The sequence below is a fragment of the Mustela lutreola genome, chromosome 2 (assembly GCF_030435805.1).
Source record: "Mustela lutreola isolate mMusLut2 chromosome 2, mMusLut2.pri, whole genome shotgun sequence".
In the NCBI taxonomy this organism is placed as follows: Eukaryota; Metazoa; Chordata; class Mammalia; order Carnivora; family Mustelidae; genus Mustela; species Mustela lutreola.
This window is the reverse complement of record NC_081291.1, coordinates 213,279,848-213,304,988: the sequence shown is the minus strand read 5'-3', so window position 1 is coordinate 213,304,988 and position 25,141 is coordinate 213,279,848. Positions and strand designations below refer to the sequence as shown.

Sequence of the window (25,141 nt, the reverse complement as noted above, 5' to 3'; positions counted from 1 at the left end):
TTCTCCAGGTGTGACCATTTTCCAAAGCTTTTCACTGTGGCATTGAATATTACAACAAGATGGGAAATAACCTTAATATCAACTTTTATGGGGCTGGTTTAATAAATCATGGTACATTCCAACAATAGATCGGTAGGCCCCTGGGTAAAAGGAAAGCCAACTTTATGTATGGACATACACCGAACTCCAATGTACGTTCAACTAAAAACAAATACGCGTAAAAAGGTAATTCATAAAGATACACTTATTTGCTTTTATGTTCATAGAGTATCCCAGGGGGGTCGTGAGGATTTTAATTCCTGCGTTACTGGAAAGCTTCTGGGGAGGGGTGGGCTCTTTTCACTATAGGAAGGCCCTTGGTAACCTTTCGGATTTTGAGACATGAAAACGAATTCACATATGCGCCCGCACGTGCAGGAAAAGGCCTCCAGTCTGTTGATACGAAGGGCAAGGCTGTGAGTTCGACCGCACGGTCCGGTACCGGAGGGGGCCTTGCCCGTTTGGACCATGACGGCGGCGACGTCTGTGACGCAAGGCTGAAGGGCGCCACAACCAGCCCCACTCCGGCAAGCCCATGTCCCTTCCGTTTCCGAAATTAGCTGGGTTTCCGAGCTGCTCGCAGACCTGGCATTCTTTCCCAAACGCTGAAACACTTTGGCTTTGCGCATAACCGAGAAAGGGGCCAACACACCAGGCCAGGTAACCGTTGATCATAAATGGGATTCAATGCTTTTCAAAGTGCTTTGCAGCTCCAAAGATACAGAAATACGAAGTGTGACCCAAGAGAGTTCGTAATTATTACCACAGCACAAGTCAACTTAGTTTGGGGTAGACCATCCACCCTGGGACCTTATTTTGACTCCCCTAACCTGGTTCCTCTTTCTGGCTCCTCCCCCACCCCGTCCCTCTCTACTTTCCTCTCTTTTCAACCCTCCTCCTCCCGCTCCTTTCTCTCCTCCTCCTCCCGCTCTCTTTGCCCCTCCCAGACCTTGGCGGGAGGTTTCCTCTCCTGACTGTCTACTCTGCGTAAGAGCGGAAGACGCACTGCAGCACCGTGGGCCGCGAGTCAACCGAGCCCACTCTCTCCTCTCCGTCTCTATGATCCTCTTTGTGACCGGTCGGATTGCCCCGGATTCCCAGAGTTCCGTGCCAACAGTCCTCCACGCCGACAGAGGACAGCGCAAAAAGCTGACGTTCTCGCGAGAGGGACGGAGCTCTCTCCACGTAGGGAGGGTGCGAGCGCATGCGCGCTCGGTGGTGCGCGGTAGACTGAGGGAAGACGGGACCCGGCTGGCGCCCCAGAGTGCGCGCGTGCGCCGTCGCGAGCTTGCCGCCGCCGGGGCCGCGGTGTGGGAGCGGGTGTGAGACCGCCGTGCGAGCCGCGGGAATGTTCCGAAAGGCCCGGCGAGTGAACGTGCGCAAGCGGAATGACTCGGAGGAGGAGGAGCGAGAGCGCGATGAGGAGCAGGAGCCGCCACCGTTGCTGCCGCCGCCGGGCACCGGCGAAGAACCGGGCTCTGGCGGCGGCGGCAGCGGCGGCGGCGGCGACAGGGCCCCTGGGGGGGAGTCGCTGCAGGGCCCCGGGCTGCTGCCTCCTTCCGCGCTGACCCCGGGCTCCGGGGCTGAGGCCGGGGGCTGCTTCCCCGGCGGCGCGGAGCCCGGCAATGGGCTGAAGCCGCGCAAGAGGCCGCGAGAGAACAAAGAGGTACCCCGCGCCAGCCTGCTCAGCTTCCAGGACGAGGAGGAAGGTAACCGCCGCGCTTCGGACCCCAGACCCCAGCCTCCCTACCCTGGGCCCCCACTTTTAGTCCCCGCATTCCCTGGACGCCCAGCCCCCGCAGCCCGGAACAGAGCCCCTTCGCGCCCGACCTGCTGCACATCTTTCCCCGCCTCCGGCCTTCTGCTCCTGGCGGAGGACGCGTTCCCGCGCCACCACCAGCCTTTTCTTAACAACCGCCTCCTCCTCACCGTCCTCCTGTGCATTTCCTGCTCTGAGGGCCAGGAGCTCAGATCCGTCCTTCTGAGTTTGTCAAGTGGGAATAAAGTGCCCCCTGTCCTGCTTTTTTCCTGGCGGGTGTGTTTCAGGGTGAACTTGAGTTGGATCCCCTGTCTGCTCGTGGCCCGGTCTGAGTCCTCTGCAGGTCACTGTGTCCACGCCTCGGGGGGGATCTGTCCACACATCCTTGACCAAGAAGGCAGGGTTTGTAAAGAGGAATCCTAAATCTGGGGACAGAGTCCCCGGAGCTGAAGCTCTGGCTGTGAGTGACCTTGGGCCAGCCCCTTGCAGACGCCGAGCCTCAGTTTCTCCATGAAAATAAGGGGTACAGATGTACCGCTTTCCTCGCATTGATTTTTGGACAATGAAGAGAGACGGTGTAATAGAGATTGAAAGCAATTTATCCAGTCGGGTGCAAGAGGCTAGGTTGCAGTGGATTTGGATTTCTGATTATATATGAGCCTTAAATCTAACTTCCCGAACAGTTGCATGTGTATGTAACCCAATTAAGTGCATGTTACAAAAAAAGAGAGTTTTTGGATATCTCACTTGTATATTGATGCAAGATTCTCTCATCTTTCCAGGAAGGCGGGCCTTTCTGTTTCTCTTTGGCCTTCTGTTATTTCTTATTTGTTTGAGAGGACCACCCCCAGATTTATTTTTTATTTATTTTTTTTTTTTTTTTACGATGATGCAGAAACTATTCGGTAAAGTGTTTGCATTTGACTTTAAAATTTTCAAATCAGAGACGGTGGATACTTACCAAAACTTAATTTTGAAAAGTGCTTTGCTCTCAGCTTAGTCTTGAAATATGTCATGTTGTGATGGTTATAGATTTACTCAGACTTGACAGCTCTCTTACCCAGCATCTTTTGACTTTGGATATTTTTTTTTCTTAAAATAAAGTGATTAAGTGCTTTTTCAGTGTTTTTGTTTTTCTACTGAGGAAGACAATAGGACATAGAAAAATTTTGTGTAGTCACAAGTGCCTTTCAGAAAGTTTCATATTTGCATTATATAGGTTAATTTATGAAGTGAACAGCTTTTGAGAGTCTGTGACAGATTTGGAATAATTTCAAATTATGTAATGCTTTGGGGTGTATGAGTATCCATTTGGTGAATGCAAAAAGCACATTAAGACCATGTGAAAGTTAGATGGGAAGATACTGTCTGAAATGGTTGCTACAGACTTCATTTAATTTCTTTTCTTAGAAAACGAAGAAGTTTTCAAAGTGAAGAAATCAAGTTACAGCAAAAAGATAGTAAAGTTACTTAAGAAAGAATATAAAGAAGATCTTGAAAAATCAAAGATTAAAACAGAACTCAACTCATCAACAGACAGTAAGTACCAAACTAATAGGATTCATTTGAAATAACAAAATGAAAGCTCTTTTCACAGGGATTGATTGAGTGTTTTTGCTGTATATATCATGAGTTTGTTCAGTTGATTCTGCTGTTGTCAAAGGTCCAGATTGAGTATTGATACAGTTCTGTTATTTAATTCTAATACAGGTAAATGCTATTTCTTTCTTTCTTTCTTTCTTTCTTTTTTGTCAGGGGTGGGGATAAGCACAAGCAGCGGGGAGAAGCAGGCTTCCCCTGTTGAGCAAGGAGCCTGATGTGGGACCCGATCCCAGGAGCCTGGGATCATGACCTGAGCCGAAGGCAGACGCTTAACCGACTGAGCCACTCAGGCATCCCAGTAAATGCATTTTTTAAAAAGACAGAGTCCTTGCCATCGGAAAGTTTCTGCTGTAACACCTGAATCTTCCTCCAATTTTCCTGCTAGTGTTCAGACTGCTATTAACCAGAGAAAGGAAGTTTCCCACTTAAGCCTGAGACCCAGATTTATTCTGGTTTAAGATAGTATTGTGTAAGTTCCTGTACTTGGATTTTATAGAGACAGATGTTCAGTTCTTTGGTGGTATTTCCGCAGTTAGTTTAATTCTTGCAGAACTTTGAGGAACACCCTTGTTTTTGTTTTAAGATTTTATTTATTTCTCAGAGAGAGAGAGCACAAGCAGGCAGAGTGGCAGGTAGAGGCAGAGAGAGAAGCAGGCTCCCTGTGAGCAAGGAGCCCGATGCAGGACTTGAACCCAGGGCCCTGGGATCATGACCTGAGCCGAAGGCAGCTGCTCAACCAACTGAGCCACCCAGGTGTCCCTGAACACCCTTGTTTTAATGTTTCTTGATAATACTTTCTCATTCAGCAGCCCTATCAGATATGTGGATGACGACTCCTCAGTGTGAGGCTCCTGCCTACATTGTACAGACATTTCTCAACACCCTTTCACAACTGAAGCTTAACAGTTTTAAGACGTTATTTGTCTTGGAGGGAAGTGGATCCATTATAATATCCTGTGGTCTGAGTTATTCTCATGTATATGTCTTAGGGCAACCTTTTTATTCTGTGGAATTAAGGATAGAATTATTATTTCATGGGTTCTCAGCCTCAGGCTTAATGTGAAAAAGTATGTCATTATATCTCAAATTTATAGTCTAATTTTGGAGACAGCATCACTTAAATGTATAATTGGACCCAGTGTTTGGCAAAATGGTTTAAAGAGGAACTGCTTTTTTTTTTTTTTTTTAGAGTCAGGAGAAGGAATGTCATATGTAAAGTAGAATACGAAAGTGGATTTTTTTTTTTTTTCCAAAGATTTTATTTATTTATTTTTTTGGCAGAGAGAGATCACAAGTAGGCAGAGAGAGAGAGAGAGAGGAGGAAGCAGGCTCCCTGCCGAGCAGAGAGCCCGATGTAGGACTCGATCCCAAGACCCTGAGATCATTACCCGAGCTAAAGGCGGAGGCTTAACCCACTGAGCCACCCAGATGCCCCATGAAAGTGGATTTTTGATCATTTAAATTCCAAAAGATGGAAGAGGGAAGATGATGGGTGTATTACCATATTTTAAAGTGACTGAGTTAAGAGCAAGTACATCTGTCAGGTCAAAGTGGATGATTTATAGAGGAAGTAGAGGTTTAGGGTGAAAGGTACGTTGTTGACAGATTATGAAGGATGTTTAGTATCCAGTAAGGGGTTTAGAGTTGCTGTTGGGTGGCCTGCCAAGATGGTGACATGATAAATGCCTTTTGAAACTTTAACCTGGTATTAACATGCAGAATGGATTGGCACAAGGAGAGATTGGAGGCCTAAAACAGTTTTAAAATCAAGGGCCGGTTTTGATCCATTAATAGTGTGTTTAAAAAGGTCTTAGTTGAGTGACACTGAGGCTTTTCCTGACTGAATGGGAAATTTTGGATGAGTTAAAGCTGTTCACTTATGGGTGTGGGAGAAGAAAGAAAGGATTATTTGAAAGAAAGGATTATTTGAAAAACATTCCAAGGGAAAAATCGGTAGGCTTGATATATACTTTAGCTGTTGGATTTAAAAGAAACAGACTCTGAACTTTTGTGACACAGTGACAGAGAAAAATGCTGTGTTATATATAGAAATAGGGAAGGCAGGTAGGAAGAGAAGTATTTTTAGGGGAACCAATTATTTCAGAATCTAGGAAACTGCTTTTTTTCCCAAATCTTTTGAAAACCCAACTGCATGCAATATAATAGCGCAGATAAGGTCAGGAGAATTGAGAAAGGAGCACTTAGAAATTGAAGCGAGTCTGGAATTTATGAGCTCTTCTGTGACCTGTGACCTTTGTCTGTGACAGAGACTTCTACCTTTAATAAGCATACACACAGAGAAGAGGATTTACTAAATAAAATCATTAAGGCCAAAAAAGAGATAGGAAAAGTTTTGAGATGATGATGCTCATTTGTATGAAAAAGTACCAGAAAAGTCAGAAAGAAAGGACCAAGGAGAGGCCATAGGCAGTGTTGCTATTGTTTTTTTTCTGGAGGAGGGTGTTTGGCAGAAGAGACAAGTCTGCTAGCCAAGCTCTATCTGTTTGGATGAAGGAACATCTTTTGCTAAAGGGCTCAACAATACTGTATGAATTCATTGTAGCTTCAGTCATTGGGTTAGCTGGTATGGGAGCTTGGACTGAAAGAAATCAAAGGCTATTTGCCCAGGTTGAGGCACAAGTTGGTGAAGTAGAAGGCAACACACTGCTTTCTAGAAGTTTGTCTGAGAGAGAAGTAGAGGAGAGTCACCAGAGGGACCATTGGGATCAAAGAGAAGTTTTTTGATAAGGAGAAACCTGTGTTTAAGGTAAAGAGAATGTTCATGGGAATAAGTTTCCTGATTTGGTAGTAGAAGAAATTGAGGGTCCTCTGAGAGCCTAGAGAAAGGTTATTTAGTATCTCTTTACAAAGACATCTTGAAAGATAATAAATGTCCACTAACAAAAATTCAACTGTAACCACGTTGTGCACCTGTATGGGTTTGATCATAAAATGTATTTGCTTGGTCTTTTAAAATATGCAGAAATCTTTATCTGAACATATATGACCTTTCACAGTTCTGTTAAAAGCCATTGATTTAGTTTGGGTTTAGAGTATAAGGAAATGGGTTGTTTTTGACTCCCATCTAACCGTATCAGTCTGATAAGATGAATTTTTAAATCTCACAGCATCAGAATGCACTTCAGAAGGAAGGCTTTGGCTAATGAGTTAGGATGGTAGATGAGGAAACTGGGGAGCCTAAGGCATAATGACCTAAATCTTAGTAAAGTGTAAAGTGTGTGTGTGGGGAAGTGGTATTATCCCTTCGATTACTATTGAGGGGAATGGAATATGGTTTGAAAAGAATAGAGAATCTTTGAAATGCTTTTTGGGAGTGGAATATAACTAGGGAAACGAGAAGAATATCATATTTAGAATAAACTTGTACTATTTCATTATATTCTTTGTGTCTGTTGTGTGCAAGGTGCAGTGCCCGAGGTGCAAAACACTTTGATTTTCTTGATTTTTGCCTGCAATTGATGGTGCAGTAGGATTATTTAGTTACAAGGATGTAAAGCTCCGTACAGTTACAGTGATGCCTCCTGGACTGCAGTGGCAGGAAAGCAGTGTTACAACTCGTCTTGTGAAAGGCCTCAGAATTAGGGAGCACACTGTCCATATGGTAGAATATGGCACTCCTGCAGCCCCCTTCCGGGTTTACATGTTGTTGTTTTTAGTGCCACCTGGTCTCTGACTTGCCTCGCTGTCTCAGTTCCAGGTTCCCGGAAAGAGAATTAGGTTGTCTCTGTTTTGGTCACAAAACATGCTTGAACATTCATTCACTCACAACAGTGGGGTCAGAGTTAGATTGTATAAACATGGCTTTTGGGTCTTACCCCTTCAGGTGGTGGATGACAAATGGTTGTGAATGATGAAGATAATCCTGAAGTATTCATTACAGAGAGGTGTATGTGGTCCATAAACACTGTTCTTGATAGAAAGCTGCCTCAAAGGGGCTTAGAGTTTAATGAAATGCTGATACTAAGTGAAATAGTGCTTCAAAGAGGTATGAACATTTACCAGTGGGAGTTCAGAGGAAGAAACAGTTAATTTTGATAAATTTAATAAAATTTTGATTAAATGAACTCAAACCGAAATTGAGCAGAACCGCCAATGCACCCCTTTGACTCCTGTATTACTTTTACTTCCCAATTACTGCCTATTATTGGATATTTCCTTTTCATACATTAGTGGTTTGACTTTTTTATAAATAATTAAAATGGTTTAAACTGAGACAAATTAAGCCTATAAACAAATAAAGTAGTGCCTACTTAATCTATACATTCTATTTTAAATATATTTTAATAGCTTTTTTCACAAATGTAGGTGAACCACCTTTGGACAAAACAGGACATGTTAAGGACACCAGTCAAGAGGATGGGCTGATCATCAGTGAACACGGTGAAGATGAAATGGATATGGAAAGTGAGAAGGAGGAAGAAAAGCCGAAAGCTGGTGGAGCCTTTTCAAACGCTTTATCTTCTTTGAATGTTCTCCGTCCAGGTGTGTATTTGCAGATACTTTTCAGAAATGAAGGAAGCCCCCAAGGAGGGGCCATGTGGAAAGATGGTGAAAGAAGGCGATAGCTAAGTGGCATTTCCTATGACGCTCCTGTTGGAAGCCCAGGTGTTTCCTTTTGCAAATAAAGTGAAAGAACTAGAAACTTCCCAGTTTTTCTAGGTTCATTCTCAGGCACTTTTGTTAATCAGAGCAAATGTGGGGCTTAAAGTAAATGGATAGATGGGACTAAAATTTTTTCTTTTTTTAATGTATTTCAGATTTAGACTTAAACTTAACTTTTAGAAATCTACTAAAAGCAAAAGTAATTGCTATTAGTGTTATGCCCCCACACTCTTCCTTTTACTTCTAAGAAATAGTTCGCAAATCTCTTTACCGGGTGACCAGTTTCCCAATAAAAGTGTGTAGCGTGGGAGGAGCAGCGTAGTAAATTAAGATACGTTTACATGATGGAAAGTTCCAAAGCTATTAAAATAACATTAGACAAGTAGCGAAGCATTAATTTTTACTGTAGGTGAAAGGTCAGTTCGATTATGTAGTAGGTTATGCTTTATCTTGTCCATGAATATTGTTAGGCCTTTAAAAATTGTATTTATGCCGAACAACATGGAAAAAACATACTGTGCTTTAATATGAGGCAAAATTAAGTACAGAGTGATGTATTCGTGGGCACCGTTTTTATTGTTTGCTTTCTAGTTCAGTAATATGATTTGATTACTTTTATTTCTGAAAAATGAAAAAAAGTCAGTTAAAGTTGCTGTGGTGGATTTTCCCTTCCCTTCTTTCTCATACGTATTGCCATTACATATATATATTTTAGTGTTCTTATAGCAACTTCTAGTTTCCATTTAAGCTAAATTCAAAGTAAATTAGTTGGACTATAGGCACAGTTTGGGAAGGGGGCACCAGCAACTAACATTAGACCATCCCTACAACAGGGTTCTCTTGGTGAGATTATTTTACCCCTCATATTTTCAAGAAACTAGAAATGTTACACCTTGATATCTCCGTCTTTCATAATCCTTGCCATATGTTTGCAGGAGAAATTCCCGATGCAGCTTTTATACATGCTGCAAGGAAGAAGCGTCAAATGGCCCGAGAATTAGGAGATTTCACTCCTCATGACAATGAGCCTGGTAAAGGCCGCCTTGTTAGAGAAGACGAGAATGATGCCAGCGATGATGAAGATGATGATGAGAAGCGCCGCATAGTTTTTTCTGTGAAGGAAAAGTCACAAAGACAAAAAATCGCTGAGGAAATAGGTAACTTGATTTAATAAGATAATAGGCCTGTTGCATTGCTGTTGAATTTGATTTGCTATTAAATAGAGTCAAACAAAGTACCCACATTGACTTAACTATATTTAATGTTTGAGGACTGTTTTTGCTTGGGTACAAGTGTCTTACTGGAATTTTTTTGAAGCCAAAGCACGATTGTGATAGTGAATGTTTATTGAGCACTTCCTGAGTAGGCAGTGTTGTGTTAGGGGCACTTTACATGCATAAATTTATGTAATCAGCTTAACATTCTTTAGAGGTTTTCAGGTTTTGTTCTTCCCTTTGTCGATTTGATGTCAAGCTCACAGATTAGGAGACCCTCCTAAAGTTTTAAGATTATGTAATACTTATCCTTTTGCTTCAAGGGATACCCTTGGCTAAGACAAAGTCAGGAGTATCAAAGGAGAGGAGCTCATGATTATTGACGTTTTAGGGAGACTGAATGAATACCAGTGGTTTGCTTAATCTTTGCGAAGTGTCAGGATAGCAACTCTTCCCTCCCTGCTTTTCTGATATTTAATTTTCTTCACTGCCATGACTGCAGGCATCGAGGGGAGCGATGATGATGCCTTAGTAACTGGAGAACAAGATGAAGAGCTCAGCCGATGGGAACAGGAGCAAATAAGAAAAGGAATTAATATCCCTCAGGTAAGAGCTGCAGGATTTCACTTCAAAAATTAAAAAGTAAAGGGAAAACCTTTATTGCCTGTTTTGTTGAGTTAAAAACGTATTGCACTGTTGAACTGAATCTTTGACATTCATTCAACTAATGTAATTAAGAAAATCACATAAAGTTAAATTCCAATAAGCTTTTAAAAGAAACTGTATTACTTTTTGCTTTTTATAGCCAGAATGATGGAAAAATTGGGGCCCCAATTTTTGGCTTAGAGGATTAAGCCTCTGCCTTTGGCTCAGTCATGATCTCAAAGTCCTGGGATCCAGCCCTATGTCAGGCTCTCTGCTCAGCGGGGAGCCTGCTTCCCCCCTCTCTCTCTGCCTGCCTCTCTGCTACTTGTGATTTCTCTCTCTGTCAAATAAATAAATAAAGTCTTAAAAAAAAAAAAAAAAGAATGATGGAAAGATTTCTGATTTTGTACATCAGTGTTTCTCAGAGTGGCCCTTCAACCACTAGCAGCAGCAGCAGCAGCTGGGAGTTTGTTAGAAATGCAAATTCTCACCCTCTTGAGATCAGTGAATGAGAAGGGGGGGGGTGGCACAGCCGCCACTCCCAGGTCATCCTGATGCACACTGAACTTGAGAACCACTGTTCACATGAAATCTTTCTTTTCTGTAGAGCTTATTATTTCTGACTTTAGAAATTATTTTGTGGAAGATGGAGTTCTCTGTGATACAAAAACTTAACTGTAGATGAAAAGTCTATTCCTTAATAGTTATAACAATTTGCTTTATAGAATTAAGTAGAACAGTGGAAATGTTGCATAAATGTAAACTATTTTTGTTACCGGTGTTTTGACACAGAATTTTGTGCATGTTTGGCTTACATTAAGAAAATAGGGTACTTAGATGGCATTCTCTAGTATCTGCTATCTATTTATTCTCTTCTTACAACAAGTCATTTGTTCTTTTCCATTGATAACATGGTGGCCTTGGATTATTCTTTATGTCCCTTTCAACTCTAAACTTCTTTGATATCATGTTTTCCTGAAAATTATTAGAAATGAGTCTAGTCAGGGTTTTGAAGCAGTGGGGAGTGGGAGGTTGGGGGAGCCAGGTGGTGGGTATTATGGAGGGTACATATTGCATGGAGCACTGGGTGTAGTGCGTAAACAATGAATTCTGTTACACTGAAAAGAAATTTATAAAAAGAAAGAAATGAATCTGGTCATCCCATTAGAGTTAGGATGTTCATCCGGCCCTACCTTTAATTGATTCTGAAGAGCTCTGCAACTATTTATTTTAATTAACATAGTATTTGGAAAATGGTATAATTTTTGCTGTTTTTTTTTTTTAACCCCAATTCACATTTATCCCATTTCTTTTTCTAGGTTCAATCAAGTCAGCCCACTGAAGTGAATATGTACTACCAGAACACTTACCAGACGATGCCTTATGGTTCCTCCTATGGCATTCCTTATAGTTATACTGCCTATGGATCATCTGATGCCAAATCTCAAAAAACAGATAATACAGTCCCTTTCAAAACTCCCAGTAATGAGATGACTCCCGTTACTATTGATTTGGTAAAGAAACAGCTTAAAGACAGGTAGGGCAGATCAACTTCTTAAAGACCTGTCCTCTAGCTTTCTGTTCCCTCAGGCAACATGTAGTCTGGGGTAGCAGATGCAGAATATCGGCAAAGAAGATTCACTGGCCCATCTTCAAAAGCTAAACAGAAGATGACTTCATACTTTGTTCTGCTACCTTCTTGGATTACTTCTGTGGAAGCCTCGAAAAGTTATAAAAAATGCCACTCCATGATCTTGTTGAAGACAGTTCTGAGTTCGTACCTCTTGGACTCTGAAAAGTGTAGTCAAGATATGGGGGGAAAAGCAAAACAGATTTTGGTTAGCACACCAAATAACTTTATATGAAGTCTGTAAACTGCTTTTTTTTTCTTTTTCTTTTTGACAAAAAAGCAGTACAGATGAAAAGATGGCACTCCCAAGTATTTTTAAATTCTAATAGTGGAACTAAGTGCATTATTATAATATTGCAAGAGTCCTGACAGCATAGATTTTTGGATGTAAATGTGTTATATTTATCCTTTTGTGTTCTTAAGGTTGGACTCCATGAAAGAACTGCACAAAACAAATCGACAGCAGCATGAGAAACATCTGCAAAGCCGAGTGGACTCTACCAGGGCTATTGAAAGATTAGAAGGGTCTTCTGGGGGTATTGGTGAACGGTATAAATTTTTGCAAGAAATGCGAGGGTATGTCCAAGACTTGCTTGAGTGTTTCAGTGAAAAGGTAAGAATGCAAAAATATTAATCTCTTTGACTAAGGCAAAATAAGGGAGGTCTAGACGACCTTGTTTAGATCTTTTCTGTATTTCTCACAAGTGTACACTGAACTCAGCTCTAGAAGTGATGAAAAGCCATGCTTCATTTCCTTCATTAGCGACACTCTATCTTGGGGGTGGCAAAACAGTGCCTTTGCTGAAAACAAAAAAGAGAAAGCGTATTTAAATAAGACTTTGGCAAGTTGTGCTTAATATACTGGTAGATTTGGCCTGCCCTGAAAAATTGGAATATAAGGGACTCTGGTGGAATTTTCTTTTTTACGGTTTAGGTCTAAACTTCTTTTTAAACTGTTTCTACAGATTATTCCAAATAGGCATGAAGTCGCAAAATTTTATTAGTTTTTTTTTTCTTTTAACTCTAAATAAAGTTGGTCACCATTGCTGCTGAGAGTTTTTAATCTAAATAAGCCTATGCTTCATCCATTTCAGGAACTGTAACATTGGTCATAATTTCTTTGAAGGCCTCATTTCTTCCAAGTTTGTTTTTTGTTTCTTTGTATGCTAGTCACTTGGAATAGTTCTTTGCATTCTACTATACTGGTTATTTGCATTTTTAAAATTAGCTGTACATAGGATCCTCTTCTCAAATGACCTCTTAATTGATTTTTCTTTTTTAAGATAAATGTATTTGGTGCATTGGTTTATTAAGCATTTGTAAACTTAAAGAAAAATTAACATCCTTGAATATCCTATCTCTAAACTTCCAAGTGATTCAGAATTAGAAGGCACATTTTCCCCTTTTTCTTGGCTGTGTGGGTTAGCATAGAATCTGTAAGCATAGTATGTTTGAAGGAGCATTTTGTCATCTCTTCTTATTACTTCAATACCCTAAAGCCAAAGACTCACAAAAGAACACTGCAAGCCTGTCTTCCTCCTGGGTCTTGATGGTTCTAGACAGTCTGTGATCTGATGTAGGCTGAGATAGCATTCACTGGGTCTTATCTGTAGCATTTATCACATTCTTGTCTTACCACCTGATTTCTGGACAAGCAACTATAGTCTGAGCAATGATATTCCTTGTGGCAGATCACTGGCTTAGGGTGACAAGTGCAAAGGTGGGAAAGAAACCTAGGTTTGACTCTGCAGGGGGCTGGAGTCAAGGTGGGAAGTAGACATAGGTGTCAGAGCTGGTGGTTGTGTCCTTCCTATTAATAAAGTCCTTTTGAGCCCAGCGGAAATGGTGGGAGTCTAATAACTTTTTGTGGCTGGAGAAAGGATCTTTGTCTTAAACCATACTTTGTAAGTGAGGTTTGTCCCTGTGGAGTTTTTTCCTGGAAGTAGATGAGCCTCTGCTTTAGAACTTTGTCAACTTAAATAGTTGTAACTGTAAGCTTAACTCTTAAAAATTGATGGTAATGTGATCAACTAGATTATGTCATTCTTGAACTAAAGAGACTACTAGAACGCCTAGTTCATATAATTTTTTAATTGCTGTTTTAGAAATAAGTAGTATATACTTTATTGATCGTGATCAGTTACCACGTTCCTAGAGAAATCACTTCAGATGTGCTAATGTGGTTTCAGAGTCACTTACAGGGTAGATAATCCTTTCTTTTAAGGATGAGTATTTTATTTCATTTTGACATTTTCATATGCATTGAGTTTTATTAAGAGACTGCTTCTAAGTTGATATTGTCATATATTGTCGCCTTGGAAATATTTAAGAATAATTAGATACATGTGAATATTCATTTTATACTATAAAAATTTGTTAAGGCCATAGGAAGATAATTTTTTTGTTTTTTTTTCTCTTTTGTTATGAAAGTTTAAGTAGTTTTGAATTGAGATTTTTTAATTATTTAAAGATCATTTTAACTTTCCATTGTTTTGTTTCCCTGTAATGCATCTTCCTTCTTGTGTTCGTCACCTTAAATTTGGTCTTGAAATAAAATTAGTCAAGAACAGTTTTGAGTTTGGAGAGGGTAAAGAAATTGTCATGGTGCATACTCTTGAGACAAAATCAATAATGTTAAAAAACATGAGAGAGAGCTGAAAAATGTGTTTGAAGGTTTTTATTCTCAGAATTTTCTCAGCTTTGTTGAAAGGCATTCCAGTTACCGAAACAGAAAATTTACATTATCAGAATTTTTAACTGTAAATTGAATAACTCTGTCTGATGCAACCTTAGGTGTGTAGCTCTCACAGTAGAGGAATGTTAATAATCTCCAGGACTGAAAGAATGCACCTTAGATATATAGGTACATTTACTTTTCATCCTGTTTGGTGTGAAAAAAATAAGGGGGTGGAGAAGTGTAAGTCCAGTAATACAGCACTAAATACTTAAAAAAAAAAATTTACTCATTGTAAATTTTAAAGATCGAGCCTGTGGGCCCAGCTGTCTAAGATAATCAGTGCAGATTTGGGGACATTGTGCCCATGGTGTGGCATATTAGAGATTAAAATAACTCCATCAGTTTGATCTTTCTGTGAACATTTGCTACTTTTTCAACAGAATCATGCAAGTGTATAAAGTTGCTTTTATTACAGACATCTTTGAATTCCACCTACCTTTTTTTATTTTCCATTTGCAGTCTGTTCAGTTCAGGAAGCTGCTATAACACTTGGTGCCAGTGTTCCCAAACTCTAAATAATGTGTTTTCCATTTGCACTAACCATCAGGAAACTAGAATTTCTGGTTTCCTCAGGTATGTGTAGTGGTTGTTAGTGTTTTGTGAAAGTTTCATAGCATTTGGTTTATAAGATAAGATATTGATAAAGAAAGTTTTGTTTTTTTTTTTTTCTTCTTAAGTGAGGTTTCCTTCTCTAAGCTTTTGTACTCTGTATGAACCGAGTGAATGCTTAGCTGTGGGTATTAACCTGGAAAAATTCATTGACTTTGTAAACTGATAACTCATGTGATGAATTTTATTATTTCATTACAAAATATAGAAAAATTTAAATATTTACTAGCTTTCTGAGTTTGAGATATTGATACTAGGTTAGTGAAAGCTGGAAATGTTGCCTCACTGCTGTAAGTGAATGCAGTTCAACTTTAAGAATGTGTAGTAAAGCTACAGTGTAGTGTGACATTCCTACATTACTGTTAAGGTACTTGGCACGTACATGTGGCAGAGCAGTTTAAGTGTCCAGAATTGGGCAGTTATCAGACTCCCATTCTTACCTGCTCATGGAGCCCTTGCCTTTTTTTTGGTACTGCACAGCAATAATGGTTTATTTTAAGCTACAAAAATTCTGAGGTAGATCATGCTGCTGGAAAACTAAAAATGGACTTTAAAAGACTTGCAAGTACTTTATTCTGAAAGAAAAGCACTACAGTTTTTGACATTTCTTTACTTGCTCTCTTTACTATTACTGAAGTATTAAGTTTCCTAACCAAACTTTTACTCCAATAACTAGGCACTGGACATTATAACTGTATAAATGGATTAAAAGAAGAGATGTTTCCCAAACATCGTAGAACTGAATTGCAGTTTGTGTCCCATTGGGAGTTCATGATTGTTCTGTCCATAGAGAGTACTTTTTCAGAAATCCGGAAATAGTGTGGAACCCTCAACTAAGTAAGCAACTGAGGAGTTTGGTGTTACGGAGTGTGTTGTATTTTTACAGGTGCCACTGATTAATGAACTTGAATCAGCAATACATCAGCTGTACAAACAGCGAGCTTCCCGCCTTGTCCAAAGACGACAAGATGATATTAAAGATGAATCTTCGGAGTTTTCAAGCCATTCAAGTCAGTCCATCTTGAAGGTTTTTATTATTCATTAAACAACCTTGTTTACTTAGTGCAGCCTAATTGAAAATTAGCTTAGCTTTTTTTTTTTTTTTTTTTTCTTTAAAGAAACACATTTCCTTGCTCTTGTGTCAGGTAGTTCTAAAAGTTACAACAGCATGTCCTTGGATTGTGTTTAAGAAAATAGAGTGTTGCAAAGGAGTTCAAAAACGTGCACTGATATTCTATCAATCTTATTCTTCTGTGGACATATTTTTTCACTCTTCAGAGTATAGAGAAGATAAGAACACTATTATATCTTAAAACCACTATCACTTGACCCCATTTGATCCCCACCACCACCATTTTCATCCTGTTCATAGCACTGATACGAATGCTATTGTTGATCACAGTCAAAGATTCTGAGTTTGGGGACAAGGAAAATACTGAGAGGGGGTTTTAATGACATAACAAATGATACAGCTCCAAGATTAGGGGATTTTGAGCTTTACGTCTTGGAGAAAAGCAAATTTTTTTTTTTTTAATATTCTTTAGTTTGCCTTTTATACTGGGTTTGTTTTTTTAATAAGTCTGTTGTCTCCAGTTCTTAAAATTTTAATGTAAAAATTCAGAAATTTGGTTTATATTCCTTCCATTAAGAGATGTGCTATGGAAAACCAAAATTGGGAATCTCTCATTAAATAGTTTAGCTGAGATTCTTTAACCACAAGTTTTAAACCTTTTAATTCCATTTTTCCATTGTGCTCCATATTCTTGGGTGCTCTGCTAGGGATTTTCCCAGCCTGGATTTCATGTGGCTTCTTTTGTCATCTCTTTGTTCCCTGTGTCAGCAGTTCTAAATGAGGTGTACATAAGCATTACCTGTAATATTAATTTAAAATGCAGGTTTCTTGGTCCTGTCCCCAGAGATTTTTGCTAGGTCTTGGATGGTGACCAGTATCTTCTTGTTAAAGAAGGGCCCTAGTGTTACTCTTTTTGAAAACCTTGCTTTGTCACACAGGGTGTCCCCTAAATTAGATGTTGGATCTTTGAGAAGGCATCCTGTGTGCAGGATGGGTTTTGGACCATTGTAAAGAGGTGATAATATGGCCCTCGGAGCTGAGTGAGACTCAGACCTGAGACACATGAATGGCTTTGTCCTTTTTCTTTTGCCACACAAACTTAAATTGGTTTACTGCCGTATTGGGCATCTAGATGACTAACGCAGGTCTTCCAGATCAGTTTAGATCCTGGCAGAACCAGATTTCTGAGGCAGATTACAGGTAACCTATGAAAGGAAATTAATTCCTTTTTAAATTAAACGGTTTGTATGAGCTGTGCATCTCATCAAATACCTTTTCCTGCCTGTTATCTGTTCTTTATAATTTGAAGCTATTTATTTACATGATATTGGAAGTAAAGGTTGAATGATGTATGTTAATTAGACTGAGAGTTGGAAAGAAATTGAAAAGTAATGAGAAAGAGAAAAATACTGCCTTGGAGGGGAATATTCATTGTTAAATGTTGGAGGAAAATTAAATAGGACACTGAAGTTAATCACTTCCATTTCTGATCTTTTTTTAAAGAAACCAAAAACCCTGCATTTCATCTGTTGAGATTTGTGAACTTCCCACAATTACTGCATGTAGTTCTTAGAGAGGTGAAGGAGGCTATCCCCCGAGTCATCTACTCTCCTAGCTCCATAATATACTATAGAATCTTACAAACATTGAGACGTTTTAAGTATTTATTATAGCAGTGAACATTCTTTAAAATATCTCTTGAATGAAGGATACCCCATAAAGAGACAGGAATCGTTTCTATAGTTTGGGACTCGAACTGATTGACCTGTGGTGTGTGAACTCTTTTGAGGTACAACAGGGGCATCTTTCTTGTTTATCATGCTCATCTTGCTTTATAATTGCTGAAGTCTGGAATGTCCTTCCTGATGTCAGAGTGATTTTGAAGTATGAACGAACAATTCAGAAAGTCAGCTTTTAAAAATAGTTGGGTCTCTGACAGTTCGGGTGCACTGAAATAGAGTGCTAATTGGGGGTTTGTTTTTTCCTCTTGCTGCTATTGGCGGCACATCTCTGATATTGGGGAAGAAGAATCAAAAGCCTTAAATTGGTGCCATTTATTTTATGTATGATTTTCCCTGCATCATGTCCCTTGGGTTGTTTGCATCTGTTACAGCCCCTGTCTTACAGACTGTCTTCATAAAATGTAGAAATGAGGGAAGTATTACAGGTATTGCCCCCACTCCTTCTCCTACCCTAAACAAGAGATTAGGGGACTATTCTCTGGAGAAAGAGAATGGGTCCAGAGAAAAGACCCTGAGATGCTAACATCTGGGAGCCCCCAGTGTAAGACTCTGTCTCAGGGACCGGATGGAGAGACCTTTTAGTTACCTTCCCCCTTTGTCCACAGCACTCCCAGTTTCATTCTTTTATATGAGGTGGTCACTGATCATAGAAAGAGCAGCACACACAGTAGAACCAAAGGGACTGAGGAAACAAAGACAATGCAGGCAGCAAAAGAAAATATAAAAAAGATTTGCTATCCTTCGGAAGGTAATAGGAGGTGCCTACATGTGCGAAGTAGAGGATGCTATAGAAAGGAAGTATTCTCAGAATAAGAGCCATCTCTTAGGAATTAAAAAGATAGTAACGGAAATACAAATTTAAATAGGAAGGTTGGAAGCTAAGGCTAGAAAATTGTCCCAGAAAGTTAAAAAAAGAGAGAGAGAGGAAATAAGCAAAAAAAAGAAGGGAATTGTGCTTTGAAAGAATTTGTTTGAGAAAGCATAGGTTGGTTCTCTTAGATCCAGTTTTCATTCTATATGTTGATTCTGCCCTTTATTCTACAAATAGTAATAAGAATAAGTTCCTACACAGCAAAATCAGAATAAACAGGAAAAATTAGTAAACTCCTGAAACAAAGCTGTTTTCTCATCCTTCCTACCCATGTTTCTTTTCTGTCGTATCGTTCAATATATGGATGCTTAACTTCTTCCTTTAAAAGTAATCTGTTATTTTCCCTTTGCACAGGTAATTTTGATTTTTAATTTATTTGGTCATCATGATAGTGTCAACCAGTTAGTTCTGTTACAAGTAGATATAAAAATAAGTGATTAAGCCCAGTTGTTTTTGTGTAGGGTTATTGAACTCTCCATTTATTTTTCTACTCCTTTTCATGGGTACACAGCATAATACTGAGTTTTGCTCTAAACTATAAAACTATCTGGTTTACCAGTTACCACAGAATCCTGTCGTTGAGATTAGCAAACAGTCTATCATTATGGCTTATTCTGTGCAAACTCTCTCCTCAAGATTGTTGAAGGAAGGCTTTTAATTTTAACCATCGTTGTTTTACAGATAAAGCTCTGATGGCACCAAATCTTGATTCCTTTGGGCGAGATCGGGCACTGTATCAAGAGCATGCAAAACGTAGGATTGCAGAACGGGAGGCCAGAAGGTAATTTTAAAAAATGCTTGCTGTTGCTCTGTTTGCAAAGGGAGGAATCTTTTATCTGGTTTGGGAACATGATGTTTGTTATTTAGGACTCGTCGGAGACAAGCCAGAGAGCAAACCGGTAAGATGGCAGATCACCTTGAAGGCCTTTCCAGTGATGATGAAGAAACTTCTACAGATATTACAAATTTCAATCTGGAAAAAGGTCAGACATTTATTTGGAAGTGAGATTCATTGCCACTTTGGTTTCTACTTAGGTGTGCTTTTTACTGTAAGATGGTGTGAAATTTTGTGGCCCCTGAATTGGAATCAGTCACTTTCTTCTTAATGGGAAAAACTTGCACCCATTTTCATTAACTGAATATAATGATGATGAGGTCTCAAAAGTAGTGATGACACCTGGTCACGGGCTTTATTTAGTGCTCATGTCAGGCGAACGTGATAACCACTACACTATGGAAACTATTTAGTACTTGTGTAATAAGTGATATTACTCTTCAGAACCATAGAATTTTAAGTGACAAGAAAAAAAAAAGTGTGTCCGATCACAAGAATAGCCCTAACGCATCCTGTCCTAGGAATGTAGAGCTGGGACAGGGGACACTCAACCCTGAAGTAAACTCCTGGTTTGGGGAGTTCTGAATAATTTCAACCAAGATGAGTAGTAAATACTGTTGTGTGCCAGGCGTTTCTGGAAGAGTCTTCAGAAGTTCTTCATTTCCCACCACTGGTTGTGATTATTTGGAATTCTGTTGGCTGCAAGCCATTTGGAACTTAGTTGAAGAAGTCTATTTTTCTTCCATTTTTTATACTGAATCTTTTTAAACAGAAATTAGAAAGAATAGCACAGGGATCACCCATGTACTTGTCACCCAGATTCAACAGTTCTTACCATCATTTAACCAAGTTTGCCTTAACTTTTTGAAGGATGTGCGCATGTGTATATTGTTGAACCATTTGAAAGTAGCCTGTAGACACCATGATACTTTAAACACTTGAGCATATTTAACTAAAAGTTCTTTATATTGTGTCTGTTTAGTAGCAGTTCCCCCAAAACAAAACTCTTGGGACTGTATTTGTGGATTATTCTGTATTTTCCAAACCAGGATCCATACAAGAGTTCTTGCCCCACTTTTGGTGGTTGCATTTTCCCCCTAGAATTAATGAATGTCCATGAGTACCTTACACATATACGCACCCCCATTGTTTGTTTAAGACATTAAGTTTTTGAAGAGACCAGGCCACTTATCTTGCTGAACTTCCTACATTCTAAATTCTAGATTTTTCTGTTTCCTCATAGTATTAATTTTTCCATTCACTATATTTCTATGTAAGCTGCTGTTTAGGTCTGAAGACTTGATTAGACTTGATCACTGATCATGATGCACATCTGATATTTATACAGGGATTTGTGGACTGAAGAGCAGTTACGTCATGTAATTACTCTTGGTTAATATTCCGCAGTACCTGAAAACTGAACTGACTAGTTGGGGGACAAGTGGGATTTAACTAAACTCTGGGGCCCGGAAATGGTACATGTTAGAGCCATGCACATGAGCACTGCCTGTAGTCTGGTTTTCATAATAGACATTTGAAACCTAAACTTACTTCTGTTTATGCTTTCTGTTAAGTTGTGATTAGTAATGATTTCTCTGTTAATGAGTTTACCTGGTACTGAAGTTATGCTGAAAATACTGAATTGTGTTTTTTCTTCTACATGCTAAGTAACGGTTCTCTGTGGGATTTTTGTTGTTTTTATTTTTGTCTTTAGATCGCATTTCAAAGGAGTCCAGCAAGGTTTTTGAAGATGTTCTTGAAAGTTTCTATTCAATCGACTGTATTAAGTCCCAGTTTGAGGCATGGCGTTCAAAATACTATCTGTCCTACAAGGATGCTTACATCGGTCTTTGTTTGCCAAAGCTATTCAACCCCCTTATACGGCTGCAGCTTCTCACTTGGACTCCTCTTGAAGTGAGTGGCTTGTGTCACTAGTACAAAGCAACATAACATGGTACCTGGGTAATTTTAACCTCAAAGCTAGAGGGGAGGTTGGGCACAGGGCTGTAATACAAATTGTATAATGTCATGATCTTTACGCTCCCTTCCTTCTCAAGAGAGCCCTTTGTGACTTTCAAGTTCCACACAGTGCTTCTCTCAGTTAACTAAATTGACATGTAGTGACACTGAGATATGAACGTGAATGAATAGTCAGACCTTGGTCCTTTGATCCTAGAAAATCTTGGAACCTCTTTGGAAAGCTGGGTGAGGCAGATGTGAAATGAGGACCTGAACTGAGTCGGGGGTAATGGAAATTGGGAGAGTCAAATTGACAAACTTAGGAGGTAGAATCAAGAGGACCTGGTGGCCTGGTATATAAGGGTCCTATATATGTGTAGTGATCATGTTTAAGAGAGAGTTTTGGAGGTTACCTGCAGGTGGACGGAGCCATGGGCATGAGTGAGATTAGCTGTGTTGATTGTGTAGACTGTAAGGAGAAGAGGGCTGAGGTTGGAGCCCTGGAAACAACTGAAAAAACAACCATTTGGCCCCCAGCTGGCAGTTGTTCTTTGCCAGACCTTTTGGAGTTTCACCCTGTGCCTGTGTGTCTTAGTACACAGCAGAGGTCAAGGGGACCTGTGTGCATTTTGGAGTTCTTTTTCTCTTCTGCCCCACAGCTTCCAACTGTCTTGGCCTCCCTGAACTCCAGTGCTTGTCTCCACAACTAAGCGAGACTGCTCTGCCTGTGACCCCCCCCCCCCCCTGCTCCGGCCTCCCTCCAGGGGTTCACCTCATTTGATGCTCTCTCTGTGGGGGTTGGAGGGGGTGGTCATAGTCCTGTACTGCGTGTATCCAGTGTCTGAAAATGGATGTTTCATGTAGTTTGTCTTTAGTTGTTTACGACTGAAGGTTAAATCCTCTTAACCAGGGCTAGAAGCAGAAATCGCAAGCATTTTAAATGTTTCTCTTTTAATACTCTTTTTTTCTAGGCAAAATGTCGTGACTTTGAGAATATGCTATGGTTTGAATCTTTGCTGTTTTATGGCTGTGAAGAACGAGAGCAAGAGAAAGATGATGTAGATGTTGCGCTGCTGCCCACCATTGTGGAAAAGGTGATTCTTCCGAAACTAACAGGTAGAGATTTCTGAATTTGAACATTTAAACACATGAGTTTTCCAAATCTGTTTTTAACGAGAGCATATTCCCTCATGGAAGTTATATTATAAATGATAAAATAACCACTGGGTTCAGAGATGGCTAAAGGGTGGACATCTCTTAACCTAGGACTGGAGACCACTCGGGGTGGGCCTAGAGTTGGAGGCAGTAATTGATCCATAGATGAATTTTAGAAACTCTTAAGTACTACCTAAAGCAAAACCGAACACAGTTTTGGCAGGGGGAATATGCGTTTTCCTGGGGAGAAATTTCGTTACTTCCATCAATTTCTCAAAAAAGATTAGGAATCATTGGTATGGGAACCTATTCGAAATATTAAAAATGAGTTTCAAGTTTAATTAGGAATTCTGGATGCTGAGGCATATTCTAGGATATAGAAATCCTTTCTTCCCTGCCAATTTTAATAAATCACCCAGCAGCAGAGAATAGAATGAATCTATGTTCTCCCCACATTTGCCTAATCTTCAACGTTTCCACAGTTAAGAGGACAAAGAAGAGTGGACCTTATATCTAGAGAGAGAGAAAGTAAATCAGGATTGGCATTTGTAAATTGAGGACTGCTTGACAGCCGGTCTAAGTCTGCTGCAATTTACTTCTGTGTCTCAACACATCCTACTTTTCTCTTCATAGTAATAGCTGAAAATATGTGGGACCCTTTTTCTACAACACAGACTTCAAGAATGGTTGGAATTACACTAAAATTAATAAATGGATATCCTTCAGTAGTGAATGCAGAAAACAAAAATACACAGGTAATTTAATGGTTTATTATCTGTGAAAGGTTTTTTTCCTTCCCTCTTCTTTCAAAAATGAGCAAGAGTTGGGGCATCTGGGTGACTCAGCTAGTTAAGCGGCTGCCTTCAGCTCAGGTCATGATCTCAGGGTCCTGGGATCAAGCCCTGCATCCAGCTCCCTGCTTGGCAGGGAGTCTGCTTCTCCCTCTCCCTCTGCCTCTCCCCACTGCTCTTGCGCACGCGTACACTCTCTCTCTTTCTTGCAAATAAATAAAGTCTTTTTTAAAAATTAAAAAATGAGCAAGAGTTGACGGAATGAGTGGTTATGTTCTAAGGCTTGCCAGAAAATCTGATTCCCTCAGGCCCTCTGGTCCTTTATAGCCCAAAATATATGAGATTTGAGATGATCGTTTTTAATTTTCAACTCTCTCTGGCAAGGGGATGTCATTATTCCAGGTAGCCCCTCATCTTTCTCACTTCCCCACTTCCAACTAATCAGAAATCCCTTTAAGAACTGTTTTGGGGTTTTTTTTTTTGGTAAAAGAAAAATGTAAAACTACTAGAATGGGTAACCGTTGATGATTTAACTGTTAAAATATTTGAACAGTATATAAAACAACTAGTTTTCTGGGGCGCCTGGGTGGCTCTGTGGGTTAAAGCCTCTGCCTTCAGCTTTAGATCTTAGGGTCCTGGGATCGAGCCCCACATCAGGCTGTGCTCAGGAGGGAGACTACGTCCTCCTTTCTCTGTGCCTGCCTCTCTGCTTACTTGTGATCTCTGTCAAATAAATAAATCCTTAAAAACAAACAATTAGTTTTCAAACATCAGATTTTTTGCTATCACTCTGTGCATTCTTAAGTAAGAATTTAAACACAGAAAGGGTGCTCTTTTTTTTTTCCTTTTTTTTTTTAAAGATTTCATTTATATATTTGAGAGAAAGAGACAGAGAAGGCTTGAGTGAGGGCTGTAGAGGGAGAGGGAAAAGCAGCCTCTCCACTGAGCAAGGGGCCCAATGTAGGACTCGGTCCCAGGGCCTAGAGAGAGATCATGACCTGAGCCAAAGGCAGGCTCTTAACTGACTAAGCCATCCAGGCACCCTGGAAAAGGTGCTGTCCATTATCATTTTCATTTCACATTTTCCTTTTGAGAAAAATATTATGTGTTTGATTTTAAATCTTAGTGATATATATTTAGTAGCTGAAGGGTTCATAGATTTCTAAGTGGCTTCAGTGCCTGGTAGTTGAGTGCTGAACTGGGAGTAGTGAGTATTCAAGACCTTAATGCCTTCAAGTAAGGAAGGTAAAGAAAGTAGAAGACTGGGCGCCTGGGTGGCTCAGTGGGTTAAGCCGCTGCCTTCGGCTCAGGTCATGATCTCAAGGTCCTGGGATCGAGTCCCGCATCGGGCTCTCTGCTCAGCAGGGAGCCTGCTTCCTCCTCTCTCTGCCTGCCTCTCTGCTTACTTGTAATTTCTCTCTGTCAAATAAATAAATAAAATCTTTAAAAAAAAAAAAAAGAAAGTAGAAGACTGTTGACTTGCAATTGAATACTGATTTAGATTAAAATTTAAGTTTTATCATAACTCTTATATAAGTGTGCTCTGTTTTTAATTCTTTAGGTGTACCTAAAAGCCCTCTTACTAAGAATGAGGAGAACTTTAGATGACGATGTTTTCATGCCCTTATATCCCAAAAAGTAAGTAACTCTCAGAATGTTAAAGATGATAATATTTTCCATTATCTTCCAGAGAAGGCTTCTTAAGTTCTAGAAAAACTAAAGGTAGCTCAAAATACAAACCATACCTATTTAGCGTAAACCTATAACCCAAAGAGACTAGCTCAGTGGAAAAATTATTCTGTTAAGCAGACTAAAGCAAGTAACGCTCTTTGTTCTCCTTTTGTGTCTCTTAGTAAAT

The 25,141-nt window shown here is 39.8% G+C and overlaps 1 protein-coding gene across 2 annotated transcripts in view; it reads left to right on the top strand.

Moving 5' to 3' along the window:
- The first annotated feature begins 1,280 nt into the window (after positions 1 to 1,280).
- The window catches only part of PAXBP1 (PAX3 and PAX7 binding protein 1), a 33,735-nt gene continuing 9,874 nt past the window's right edge, over positions 1,281 to 25,141 (top strand). The window contains exons 1-14 of one of the 2 annotated variants that reach the window (XM_059164617.1): positions 1,281 to 1,748; positions 3,209 to 3,337; positions 7,727 to 7,903; positions 8,959 to 9,180; positions 9,740 to 9,843; positions 11,202 to 11,419; positions 11,936 to 12,125; positions 15,745 to 15,868; positions 19,225 to 19,324; positions 19,411 to 19,526; positions 21,093 to 21,292; positions 22,309 to 22,453; positions 23,126 to 23,247; positions 24,845 to 24,921. In XM_059164617.1, coding sequence (XP_059020600.1) covers positions 1,388 to 1,748; positions 3,209 to 3,337; positions 7,727 to 7,903; positions 8,959 to 9,180; positions 9,740 to 9,843; positions 11,202 to 11,419; positions 11,936 to 12,125; positions 15,745 to 15,868; positions 19,225 to 19,324; positions 19,411 to 19,526; positions 21,093 to 21,292; positions 22,309 to 22,453; positions 23,126 to 23,247; positions 24,845 to 24,921 — 2,285 coding nt within the window. In that variant the 5' untranslated portion in view covers positions 1,281 to 1,387. Of the gene's footprint in view, positions 1,749 to 3,208; positions 3,338 to 7,708; positions 7,904 to 8,958; positions 9,181 to 9,739; positions 9,844 to 11,201; positions 11,420 to 11,935; positions 12,126 to 15,744; positions 15,869 to 19,224; positions 19,325 to 19,410; positions 19,527 to 21,092; positions 21,293 to 22,308; positions 22,454 to 23,125; positions 23,248 to 24,844; positions 24,922 to 25,141 lie in introns of both variants that reach the window. The other variant, XM_059164616.1, reaches the window with a different exon arrangement.